General features: G+C 44.4%; 1 protein-coding gene across 1 annotated transcript; it reads left to right on the top strand.

Annotated features, from left to right (window-relative positions):
* The first annotated feature begins 920 nt into the window (after positions 1-920).
* On the top strand, positions 921-7,769 carry CHCHD2 (coiled-coil-helix-coiled-coil-helix domain containing 2). The gene is made up of 4 exons (XM_053555186.1): positions 921-1,080; positions 3,893-4,142; positions 6,646-6,796; positions 7,652-7,769. The coding sequence occupies exons 1-4, from the start codon at positions 1,031-1,033 to the stop codon at positions 7,660-7,662; spliced, it is 462 nt and encodes a 153-aa protein (XP_053411161.1). The 5' UTR covers positions 921-1,030; the 3' UTR covers positions 7,663-7,769.
* The last annotated feature ends 4,839 nt before the right edge of the window (positions 7,770-12,608 follow it).

A 12,608-nucleotide genomic window follows, 5' to 3' on the forward strand; every position in this document is an offset into this window, starting at 1 on the left:
TATTTATGTATTCACTTTCTCAAAATATAGCCTACCATGTGCACTACTTTGTAACACACTCTTTGACTTTAAAGACGGCTTTCTTCTATTTTTAGTAGAGACATGGTCTCACTCTGGCTCAGGCTGGTCTCGAACTCCTGAGGCCAAAGGATCCTCCCCTTTCAGCCTCCCAGAGTGCTAGGATTACAGCAGTGAGCCACTGCTCCGGGCTTTTTACCACCTGAATTTAACTCCTGTTGGCTGCATCCATAGATAAGGAAGAGAAATACAAATAGAACCAATCCAGCTCTGTCAATTCCTGCCTAAAACTTTGTTTTTTCCATTCAATTCGTCCATACTTTGTCTCAAAAAATGTGGGCCCTAGAATGTGTATATTTATAAATGTCTGTCTTCATTCCTAGGTACTAATTTGCAGATGCCTTTACATATTTCAGTACAGAAACTGTAACATTCTATAGTGTGCTGTCAAAGTGTGCTTAGCTCATCTGGATATACCCACACTGTTAAATAGTGTCTCAACATTAATCATTAAAACATTTTTGATTACCTAAAAAAAAAAAAAAAAAAAAATGTGGGCCCTATGCGACTTCATGCTGAGGTTAAGTAAACTCTCCAAGGTTCTCTGGCAGTCAAGCCGGAGATGTGACTCACTCTCAAAATTGGATTTAACATGCTTTGTTAAAGCAAGTGTTTGAAGGAAGCAACGACGGTCCTTCTACCCACAAGAAGCAAACTACTAACGGTTCTCACTCTAGCGGGCATCAGAGGACAAGATCTGCCGCAGGAACTTCCGGTTTAAAAAAACCCTGGCGCAGAGTTTATGACGTCACCGTGAAGGACGCGACACCCTGCTCTTCCAATGACCTTTAGAGCCGCGAAGACGTCGGCGAACGGAAGTTCTGTACCTGTGCGCTGATTGGTCATGAGCTCAGGCCAGCCCCACCTCCTAACTTCTGCTCCCCTTGATAGAAGCTTCTGGGATCTTCGCAGGTTGTCTCAGTTCTAGACGCCGAGGATCCGCACGCTCGCAATGCCGCGTGGAAGCCGAAGCCGCACCTCCCGCATGGCCCCTCCGGCCAGGTAAGGCCATCGCAGGGTTTGGAGTAGAAACGCGGTGCCCGGACCTTGTCGGCGCATGACGCACGGGAAAGCCGCAGGTTGGGCGAGCGGAGGCCGCGGCGTTCCCAGGCAGGGGATTGTGTTCAGTGTGCTGCAAGTGTAAGAGGGAATTTATTTATGGAGAAAAACTTATTTTTCTTTTTTTTTTTTTTTTTAGTTTTGGCCAAGGGTGGGTTTGAACCCACCACCTCTGACATATAGGGCTGGTGCTCTACTCCTTGAGCCACAAGGGCCGCCCTGAAAAACTTATTTTTCTGAACACGGAAAAGACATAACGTTATGTCCTGATGCTACTTGATAGGAAGTGAAGTCATAACCTTTTGACCTAGCCTTATTTGGGCGAAGAGCACCCAAGGAAATAAGAAAAAGATAGGCAGAGTTGAGTATAAGCCATAAGAAAAAAATTTTTTTCTTTTTTGAGACAGAGTCTCACTTTGTCACCCTCGGTAGAGTGCCGTGGCATCACAGCTCACAGTAACTCAAACTCCTGGGCTTAAGTGATTCTCTTGCCTCACATGAGAACATTTGTAAAACGGTGTTGGACGTATTTGTAAAATTGTTGAAAGCATCCAAATGGCCTACAGATGGGAAGTAGCTGAAGTTGGTTTTGGTGTAGTAGTCGGGACAACTCACTTTCACTTACTAGAATTTGGTTTTCTAATCTGTTGAATGAAAGGTTCTTTCCCTGGAAGACCGTCCTGATTCAAATGTTATTTTGGTTTGGTGAGACCTTTCTTGAGTATCTTCAAATTCAGATAACTTACTTGTATTATTATATTCTTCCTCCCAGCATTTCTTCCTTAACACCAATATGGTATGACCTTTTTATTTATTTTTTTTTTTAAGAGACAGAATCTCATTTTATCGTCCTCGGTAGAGTGCTATGTCGTCACAGCTCACAACAACCTCCAGCTCCTGGGCTTATGCGATTCTCTTGCCTCAGACTCCTGAATAACTGGGACTATAGGCGCCCACCACAACACCTAGCTATTTTTTGTTACAGTTTGGCCAGGCGGGGATCAAACCTGCCACCCTTGGTATATGGGGCCAGTGCCCTACACACTGAGCCACAGGAGCCACCACTTCTTCGTCTTTTTTTTTTTTTTTGAGACAGAGCCTCAGGCTGTCGCCCTGGGTGGAGTACTGTGGTGTCACAACTCACAGCAATCTCCAACTCCTGGGCTCAAGTGATTCTCTTGCCTCAGCCTGCCAAGTAGCTGGGACTACAGGCGCCCGCCATAAGGCCCGGCTGTTCTTTTCTTTCTTTCTTTTTTTTTTTTGGCAGGCCTGGGCGGGATTTGAACCCACCAGCTCTGGTGTATGTGGCTGGTACCTTAGCCGCTTGAGCTACAGAAGCCACCTTCTTTTTTTTTTTTTTTTTTTAAGAGACAGGATCTTGCTCTGTTGCCCAGGCTGGAGTGCAGTGATGCAATCACAGCCCAAGTTCACTGCAGCCTCCAACTTCTGGGCTCAAGATAGTTTCTGTCTTATTCTCCCTAGTCCCCTGGGACTGCAGGGAGTGGCACCATGCCCAGCTAAATGTTTTAATTTTTTGTAGAGATGAGGTCTCGCTTTATTGCCCAGGTTGCTCTTGAACCCTTGGCCTTGAGATCAGTCTTCCCACCTCAGCCTCCCAAAGTGCTAGGATTAATAAGCAGGAGCTACCACACCCAGTCTAACTTTTTCTTTTTTTTTTTTTTTTTTTTCAGTTTTTGGCCGGAGCTGGGTTTGAACCCACCACCTCTGGTATATGGAGCCACAGGCGCCACCCTTTTTGTTTTTTTGTTTTTTAAAGAGACAGAGTCTCACTCTTATCACCCTCAGTAGAGTGCTGTGGCATCACAGCTCACAGCAACCTCCAATTCCTGGGCTTAGGCTATTCTCTTGCCTCAGCCTCCCAAGTAACTGGGATTACAGGCGCTGGCCACAGTGCCCAGCTACTTTTTTTTTGGCCAAGGCTGGGTTTGAACCCAGCACCTCTGTCATATGGGGCTTGCACCCCACCCACCCCACCCCACCTCCGGGCTACTTTTTGTTGCAGTTTGGCCGGGGGCCAGGTTCGGACCCCGCCATGTTCCGTATATGGGGCGGTACCCTACCCACTGAGCAACAGGTGCTGCCCTTCCCAGTCTAACTTTTAATATTCTGTTATTTTTTGTGAAGTATTGGAATAACTTCTCTAAAACTATGTGGGCTGGGCGGGTGAGGTGGCTCATGCCTGTAATCCTAGCTCTCTGGGAGGCCAAGGCAGCTGGATTGCCAGAGCTCATAGGTTCGAGACAGAACAAGACCTCATCTCTTAAAAAAAAGCTGGGTACCTTTAGTCCCAGCTACTTGGGAGGCTGAGGCAAGCCCAAGAGTTTGAGGTTGCTGTGAGCTGTGACGCCAGAGCCCTCTACTGAGGGCAACAAAATGAGACTGTATCTCAAAAAAACAAAAAATGTGGCCTGTGTGAGTACATAGAAATGATTGCAGTAAAGTAGGAAAAAAATTGTTTGGTAATTAAAACCTTAAAAGATAAAATGATGTAAATAGTTCATGGGATTGTGTTCATGTCTAATAAATTAAAATTCTCAAGCTTATTTTAATGTATTTTTGTTTGTTTGTTTGTTTTTGGCCGGGGCTAGGTTTGAACCTGCCACCTCCAGCATATGGGACCAGCGCCCTACTCCTTGAGCCACAGGCGCTGCCCTTTAATGTATTTTTTTAATTGACAGTTTCCAAAACTGGTTGGGTAAGGGAACATAATACATTTTGTTCTTTTCTTTCACAGCCGGGCACCTCAGATGAGAGCTGCACCCAGACCAGCACCAGTAGCTCAGCCACCAGCAGCAGCCCCACCATCTGCAGTTGGCTCACCTGCTGCTGCACCCCGGCAACCCGGTCTGATGGCCCAAATGGCAACTACTGCAGCTGGTGTGGCTGTGGGCTCTGCAGTTGGGCACACTCTGGGTCATGCCATCACAGGGGGCTTCAGTGGAGGACGTAATGCTGAGCCCTCAAACCCCGACATCACTTACCAGGTAAGATTTTGAGCAGCATTTCCCTTTAATGGATGTATTTTATGAGAAAACCTAGTTGTTTATAAACTATGTTTGTTTGTGTTTGGAAACAGACTCTACTCTCATGTTACCCTGAGTAGAGTACTGTGGCATCATAGCTCACAGCAACCTCAAACTCTTGGGCTCAAGCGATCATCTTGCTTCATCTCCTGAGTAGCTGGGACTACAGGTACCCACCACAACCCCCAGTTAGTTTCTCTATTTTTAATAGAAACAGGGTCTTGCTCTTGCTCAGGGTGGTATAAGTTCGTTTTTTGTTTTTTTTTTTTTTTGTAGAGACAGGGTCTCACTTTATGGCCTTCAGAAGAGTCCCGTGGCCTCACACAGCTCACAGCAACCTCCAACTCCTGGGCTTAAGCGATTCTCTTGCCTCAGCCTCCCGAGTAGCTGGGACTACAGGCGCCCGCCACAACGCCCGGCTATTTTTTGGTTGCAGTTTGGCCGGTCCGGGTTTGAACCCGCCACCCTCGGTATATGGGGCCAGCGCCCTACTGACTGAGCCACAGGCGCCGCCCAGGTTATATTCTTTTTAATTACAAGGTAAAGTTCAAGTTGTAGTTGAGCCCTTCCCCCAGGGGGTGTGCTGAACATTCTTTCTTTGTGCACATTAGGTGAGATCCCACCAGTTACCCTGCCCCCTCTTTTCCGCTTCCCCTTCCTAGACTATATTTGTGTTTTATTGCTTGTGTGGGCATGTATTTGTTTATATGTTGGTTTCATATTAGTATTGAGTACTTTGGATACTCTTTTTTCCCATTCCTGAGATATTCTTCACTCAAGAAGCTACTTTTCAATTTGAGAGTGTGGAATTTCTTTCATCTCCATCCAGGTAAACCTTAAAAGATGTAAAGTCTCCATCTTAAGGCTGAATAGTACTCTGTGGTATACATATGCCACAGTTTGTTAATCCATTCATGGGTTGATGGGTATTTGGGTGTTCTTGAATCTTTCTGCTTAAAACTGGAATTTTGTTTAAGCTTGTTCACTGTCTGCCTTCAATATTTTTCAGTTTTTATTTCTTTTATTTTTACAAATACTGTTATTTAAGGAAGCTAGTACAGAGAATGTCCTTTTAGAATCCATATCACAGGTCCCAAAGTACAAATAAATCAAAAAGAGCAGTGTTCTGTTGTGTACACTTCTGCATAAATAACTTTATTAATTGCTAACAAAATTTAGAACTTTTCTGGGATCTTCTGACAAGATTTTTTTTTTTTTTTTGAGACAGTCTCACTATGTTGCCCTCAGTAGAGTGCTGTGGCATCACAGCTCATAGCAACCTCAAACTCTTGGGCTTAAGGGATTCTCTTGTCTCAGCTTCCCAAGTAGCTGGTACCGGTTATTTTTTGTTGCAGTTGTTATTGTTGTTGTTTGGCAGGCTCGGGCCAGGTTTGAACCCGCCAGCCCAGTGTATGTGGCTGGTGCCCTAGCTGCTAAGTTACAGGTACCAAGTCTGCTAGATGTTTTAAAGAAATGGGTTAAGGCCAGGCTCCATGGCTTACACCTATAATCCTAGCACTCTGGGAGGCCTAGGTAGGAAGATCCCTTGAGCTCAGGAGTTCCAGACCAGCCTGAGCAAGAGCAAGACCCCACTCTGTACTAAAAATAGAAAAGAAAAAAAAAAATTAGCCAAGTGTTGTGGCGAGTGCCTATATCGTTCCAGCTAATTGGGAGGCTGAGGCAGAAGGATCACTTGAGACCAGAAGGTTGAGGTTGCTGGGAAGTAGGCTGACTCCCTAGCACTCTAGACTAGGCAACAGAGGGGAACTTTTTCTCAAAAAAAGGGAGAGGCTCAGTGCTTGCGGCTTAAGCGGCTAAGGCATAAGAGAAGGGGAGAGATGAGGTGCCAGCTTTCAATTTCCTTTTGAACACCACATTACAAAGGAAAGGAACTTTTTTTTTTTTTTTTTTTTGAGATAGAGTCTCACTATGTTGTCCTGGGTAGAGTGCAGTGGCGTCACAGCTCACAACAACTTCAAATTCCAGGGCTCAAGTGATGCCCTTGCCTCAGCTTCCCAAGTAGCTGGGACTACAGGCACCTGCCACAAAGCCCAGCTATTTTTTTGTTGCAGTTGTCATTGTTGTTTAGTTGGCCAGGGTCGGGTTTGAACCCACCAGCCCCAGTGGGTGAGCTGCAGGCACCAAGCCATAATTTCCTTTCTTTTCTTTTTTTTTTTTTTGTAGAGACAGAGTTTCACTTATTGCCCTCGGTAGAGTGCTGTGACGTCACAGAGCTCACAGCAACCTCCAACTCCTGGGCTTAGGCGATTCTCCTGCCTCAGCCTCCCGAGTAGCTGGGACTACAGGCGCCCGTCACAACGCCCGGCTATTTTTTTGTTGCAGTTTGGCCGGGGCTGGGTTTGAACCCGCCACCCTCAGTATATGGGGCCGGTGCCCTGCTCACTGAGCCACAGGCGCCGCCCAATTTCCTTTCATAATTATGTTGAATGTTTTGTCTTTACAGGAGCCTCTCGGAAGCCAGCCAGCACAGCAGCAGCAGGTTGGCCCTTGCTTCTATGAGATGAAACAGTTTTTGGAATGTGCCCAGAACCAGACTGATATCAAGCTCTGTGAGGGATTCAATGAGGTGCTGAAGCAATGCAAACTTGCAAATGGTAGGTGATTTTTAAAACTTAGATCTGTTTGATTCTTGATGGTATTCCTAGGCGCTGTAGAATTTAGAGAGTTTGTATTTAATTAAATTGACACTTTAACATGTTTAAATAGCTCTAGAAATAATTATAACTCTTTAACAGGGAGCTAATCTAGAGGTTTCTAGTCATGGTCTTAGCTTTTACTGGTTGTGTTCTTAATCTGATTTTCCCTTAAGCAGGTATAAGACAGTATGTCAGATGTTCTGTCATTACTGCTCATGAGTGAGTCTTAACATTATGAATATAAAATTATATTCTATTTTCATCAAAATCCAGGAATGGACATAAAGACTGTGATATATTATTGGCATTTTTTATACTTAAAAGAGGTATAAAAAACTACTACTACTCTTGAAAAAGAGTAGTTCATTCAGTCCCTTAATGGAACTCTTGAGATTGAGGGTCTCTGGAGTTTTGGCAGCCTAAGAATTCACTGTCCATTAAAATGCTTATTTTTAATTTTCCACCTTCATTTAGGAAATGGGGAAGAAGTTAGTCCTCGCGGGTGGTTAAACTATGGGATTAAGAGATTCCATGTCCAAGTTTATCACAGGTCTTTGCTGAAGCTACTTCTAGTACCAAAGAGGCTGAATATCTACTTTAGGATTCAGTCCTTAGAAGCACATATGCCCCCTCTTTTCTCGGTTGTGGCAAGTGTAGAGTTGTTTTGTTGGTCACAGAGATGCCTTCTGTAGTTTGCAGAAGAAACCAGTGACCCTGGGCTGATGTCCCTCCATTCATTATTTGGAGGGCTTCTGTTCTGTTGAGTATATGTATGCAGCTAGAACTCTTCTAACTTACCTTTTCTGTTTCCAGGATTATCCTAATCAAGAAGTACAAATTGAAGAAAAGGAAAATTGCCTTTCAAGACCAAGTTAATTTAGCATGAAAATGTAATTGATAATGAAAAGGGTAAAATCATCAGTTAAACCTCTCTTGTTGTTAATAGCTTCCTTTCTTCAGAATTGTAGTGGAAGAGGGTGTTCTTAGTGTGTAGAAGTGATAGGGGGCACATGTGGGTGTGGCCTCCTTAAACCAGCTATTGTGATATTATTTGTGAAGTAATTAGAATAAAGTGATTTTCTTCCAGGATGTGTCTGGTTTATTTTCATAGCTCACTGTACCCTCAAACTCCTGGGCTAGAGTGATCCTCTCCTACTTTGGCCTCCCAAAGATCTTGTCATTTTAAGTGTAAGATAAATTGCACATGTTATACACACATGTGCTGACCGTATGCATTTTGCAAAAGAACACAACTATCAACATGTCTTTGGGGGTTTGAGGTTTTAGGGTTTTGTTGTTTTTGAGGCAGGTGTCACCCAGGCAGACGTGCAGTGGCATCATCATAGCTCGCAGCAAATTCAAACTCTTAGCCTCAAGTGATCCTCCTGCCTTAGCCTCCCAAGTAGCTGGGACTACAGGCACCTGCCACTCCTGGCTAAATTTTTTATTTTTAGTAGAGCTGGGGTCTTACTCTTGGTCAGGCTGGTCTCAAACTCTTGTCCTCAAGCAATTCTCCTGCCTGGGATTCCAAAAGTGCTAGGATTATAAGCATGAGCCACCAGGCCCAATCTCTACATGTCTTTTAAATTAGTATGTTGTCTCCAAGGGGTTAAATGAGCACCCCTTCAGAGGATGACAGCTCCCTGGGGAGTTATGTAAGGAGTAGCTCATTAGCAAACATGCTTTTCAATAAAATGGTTCCAGATGCCGCGGGCCTGGGGTTGAATAAACTGAGCTGGAGCAGGAAACTGTTTAAAATACCATTTGGATATTTTTGAGATGGTCACTCTGTTGCCCTGGGTAGAGTGGCATGGCAGTTCATACAAACCTCAAACTCTTGGGCTGAAATGATGCTCTTACCTCAGCTTCCCAAGTACCTGGGTCTACAGGCACCCATGGCAATGCCCAGCTATTTTTAGAGATGAGGTCTTGCTCTTGCTCAGGCTGGTCTCGAACTCCTGAGCTCAAGCAGTTCACCAACCTGGGCCTCCCAGAGTGCTGGGATTACAAGCGTGAGCCATCCTCCCCAGATGGAGATGGAAACTTTTTTATAAAGTGAACACATCCTTCATGGAAAGCTCAAAATTTCATTCTATCGAGAGTTAATCTCCAGCCTGCATCTTGCTTTGCAGTTTCATACCTTTTTTTTTTTTTTTTTTAGAAACAGTCTCACTTTGTCACCCTCAGTAGAGTGCCATTGTATCAGAGCTCACAGCAACCTCCAGCTCTTGAGTTTAGGTGATTCTCTCTCAATCTCCCGAGTAGCTGGGACTACAGGCGCCAGCCACAATGCCTGGCTATTTTTTTTATTGCAGTTTGGCTGGGGCTGGATTTGAACCTGCCACCCTTGGTATGTGGGGCTGGCGCCCTAATCACTGAGCCACAGGTGCCACCCTACGGTTTTCTTTTTTTTTTTTTTTGCAGTTTTTGGCCGGGCTGGGTTTGAACCCGCCACCTCCAGCATATGGGGCTGGTGCCCTACTCCTTTGAGCCACAGGCACCGCCCCAGTTTTCATACTTTTAGTAGTTCCTTCCATAGGTTCTATTATTTTTTTTTCGCTTTCAAGTTTCAGAGACCTCCATTAATTACTACAGGGTGAGTTAGGTTCTGGTTTGGGGCAAATTACTCAGTTGCTGCTTCCTATCCTCTTCTGTGTTCTTGGAGTGCATCACTCTGCCTGAAAGTTCAGTCCCTAAAAGGGCCAAGACTCTGGGTGGCACCTGTGGCTCAAAGGGGTAGGGCGCCGGTCCCATATGCCAGAGGTGGTGGGTTCAAACCCAGCCCTGGCCAAAACCCACAAATAAATAAATATAATAAAAAGCAAAAAAAAAAAAAAAGGGCCAAGACTCCATGGCAAAGGACCTGAATGACCACAAACAATTCTCTTGTGCCCAGGCCCCCAGGATATTCCCTCCTGGATAATGGTAGGCTCCTTTGCTCATTTCCTGGAGGCTTAGGACCTCTGTGAGTCCATAGTGTAATGCCAAGGTGTTCCTTGTGTCTAAGGTTGTAATGGTAAATGGTGAGTATCCAAATATTGCTGAATTGATCAAAGAAAAATGAACTACTGACAATGACAAGATGTACGAGTGGCTGGCCTGGTTTCTCCCTGATAGGAGTCATGGCCATAAGGAGGTCATGGAATAGTACACTTGTTGCATTGGCCTTTTGCCCTAAAGTCAGAAGAGATTTTGTGATGTATTTAAAGTACAGTTGGCCCTCTGAATCCAAGAGTTCTGCATTCACAATTCAACTGAGGATGGAAAATAAAAATGGAAGTTTGTGTCTATATACTGAACATGTACAGGCTTTTTTTCCTTGTCATTCCCCCAAATAATACAGAACAATGACTATTTGTATAGATTTACACTGTATTAGGTATTGTATGTAATCTAAAGATGATTTAAAGTATATGACAGGATGTGCATAGGATGTGCATACTTAGAACTATATGCCATTCTATATAAGGGACTTGAGCATCTGTGGATTTTGGTATCCATGTGGGTTATGGAACCAATCTCCCAAAGATACCTTATAAGCTAACAAGAGTCAAGTCTGTAGCTTAGACAACCAAAGCAAAATTGAACAAATAAAATCACATCAACCTACAAAGCTGCATAGCAAAGAAAACAATCAACAAAGTGAAGAGACAACCCACAGAATGGGAAAAAATATTTGCAAATACCCATCTGAAAAGGGATTAATAACTAGAATTCCAACAACTTGATAGGAAAAATCAAATAAGCTGATTAAAGACTGGGCAAAGGATTCCATCCAGCAATACTACTACTGGGTTTCTACCCAAAGGAAAAGAAGTCGTTTTATCAACCCAACATCTGCATTTAAATGTTTATTGCAGCACAATTCACAATTGCAAAGATCTGGAGTTAACCCATCAGTTCATGAGTGGAACAACAAAACGTGTATGTGTACCATAAAGTATTAATTAGCCATTTAAAAAAAAAGGATGAATTGGGCAGCACCTGTGGCTCAGTGAGTAGGGCACTGACCCCATGTACCGAGAGTGGTGGGTTCAAACCTGGACCCAGCCAAACTACAACAAAAAATAGCTGGGCGTTGTGGTGGGCACCTTTAGAACCAGCTACTTGGGAGGCTGAAGCAAGAGAATCGCCTAAGCCCAGGAGTTGGAGGTTGCTGTGAGCTGTGACTCTACCAAGGGCAATAAAGTGAGACTCTGTCTCTTTAAAAAAAAAAAAGGATGAATTAAGCCAAGTGTGTTGGCTATTGCCTGTAATCCTAGCATTCTGGGAGGCCAGGGTGGATGGATTCCCTAGAACTCAGAAGCTCAAGATCAGCCTAAGCAAGAGTCACACCTGTTTCTACTAAAAATAGAAAAAACTAGCCAGTGTTGTGGTGGGTGATTGTAGTCCCAGCTGCTTGGGAAGCTGAGGCAAGAGGATCGCTTGAGGTGTGAGCTATGATGCCATGGCACTCTATCCAGGGCGACAAAGTGGGACTGTGTCTCAAAAAACAAAAAAAGCCTGAGGGTGGTGGCTCATGTCTATAATCTAGGAGTCTAGGAGGCCAAGCAGTCTAGGAGGCCAAGGCGGGTGGATTGCTTGGGCTCAGAAGTTCAAGACCAGCCTGAGCAAGAGCCAGACCTGTCTCTACTAAACAGAAAAACAAGCCAGCCATTGTGGTGGGCACCTGTAGTTCCAGCTACTCGGGAGGATGAGGCAAGAGGATTGCTTGAACCCAGGAGTTTGAGGTTGCTGTGAGCTATGATGCCACACCACTGTACCCAGGGCAACAGAGTGAGACTGTGTCTCAAAAATAAATTAATTTAAAAAATAATTTTTAGGGCAGCGCCTGTGGCTCAAAGGGTTGGGCGCTGACCCCATATGCCGGAGGTAGTGGGTTCAAGCCTGGCCCTGGCCAAAAACTGAAAAAAAAAAAAAAAAATAATAATAATAATTTTAAAAAAATCTCTAGCTTAGGAAATATGTCCAGTAAGAGCAAGTAAAAGAAAGAATTTCACAGCTCAGTGCCTGTGGTTCAAGTGGCTAAGGCACCAGCCACATACACCTGAGCTGGCAGGTTCGAATCCAGCCCGGGCCTACCAAACAACAGTGATGGCTGCCACCAAAAAATAGCCGGGCATTGTGGTTGGTGGGCGTCTGTAGTCCCAGCTACTTGGGAGATGGAGGCAGGAGAATCGCTTGAGCCCAGAATTTGGAGATTGCTGTGAACTGTGACGCTACGGCACTCTACCCAGGGTGACAGCTTGAGGCTCTGTCTCAAAAAAAAAAAAAAAAGAAGTTTCAGAGTTTTCATCCTTGGAGAATTTGTGTTTCAGTGTGTTGTATTTTTGTAAGTTGGAGGCCTTTTTGGTTGGAGCTTATACCCTGAAGTCTGTCTTTTTCGACTGTTTCCTATAGAGCAGCTCAGCAAAAACTTTCCCCAGGGTGAAACAAACAGATAGTGAACATGATGTGGAAAAAGCACTGCCACTCGCCTACTTGGTGACCTTGAGAAAGTTAGTTTCTCTTTAAAATTTGCTTATTACAAGAGTTTTGGGGACCAAGTGCAATTGTGTCTGAAGGGGTTTGTAAAATGCTAATCAAACAGGTATTTGGGCCCAGCTCCTGTGTAAAAGCACTGTATTGCCTACCCCCCAATTGGGAACATTAGAATTAAGGATTTAAAAAAGGAATGAGGGAGAGTAATGAAGAACAGGTGTCTTACTGTGTGCTGAGCATGTTGCATACATTATATTTACAATGCTGTCAATCCCTGAAAGTAGAATCA

Source organism: Nycticebus coucang, chromosome 12, assembly GCF_027406575.1.
Source record: "Nycticebus coucang isolate mNycCou1 chromosome 12, mNycCou1.pri, whole genome shotgun sequence".
Classification (NCBI taxonomy): domain Eukaryota; kingdom Metazoa; phylum Chordata; class Mammalia; order Primates; family Lorisidae; genus Nycticebus; species Nycticebus coucang.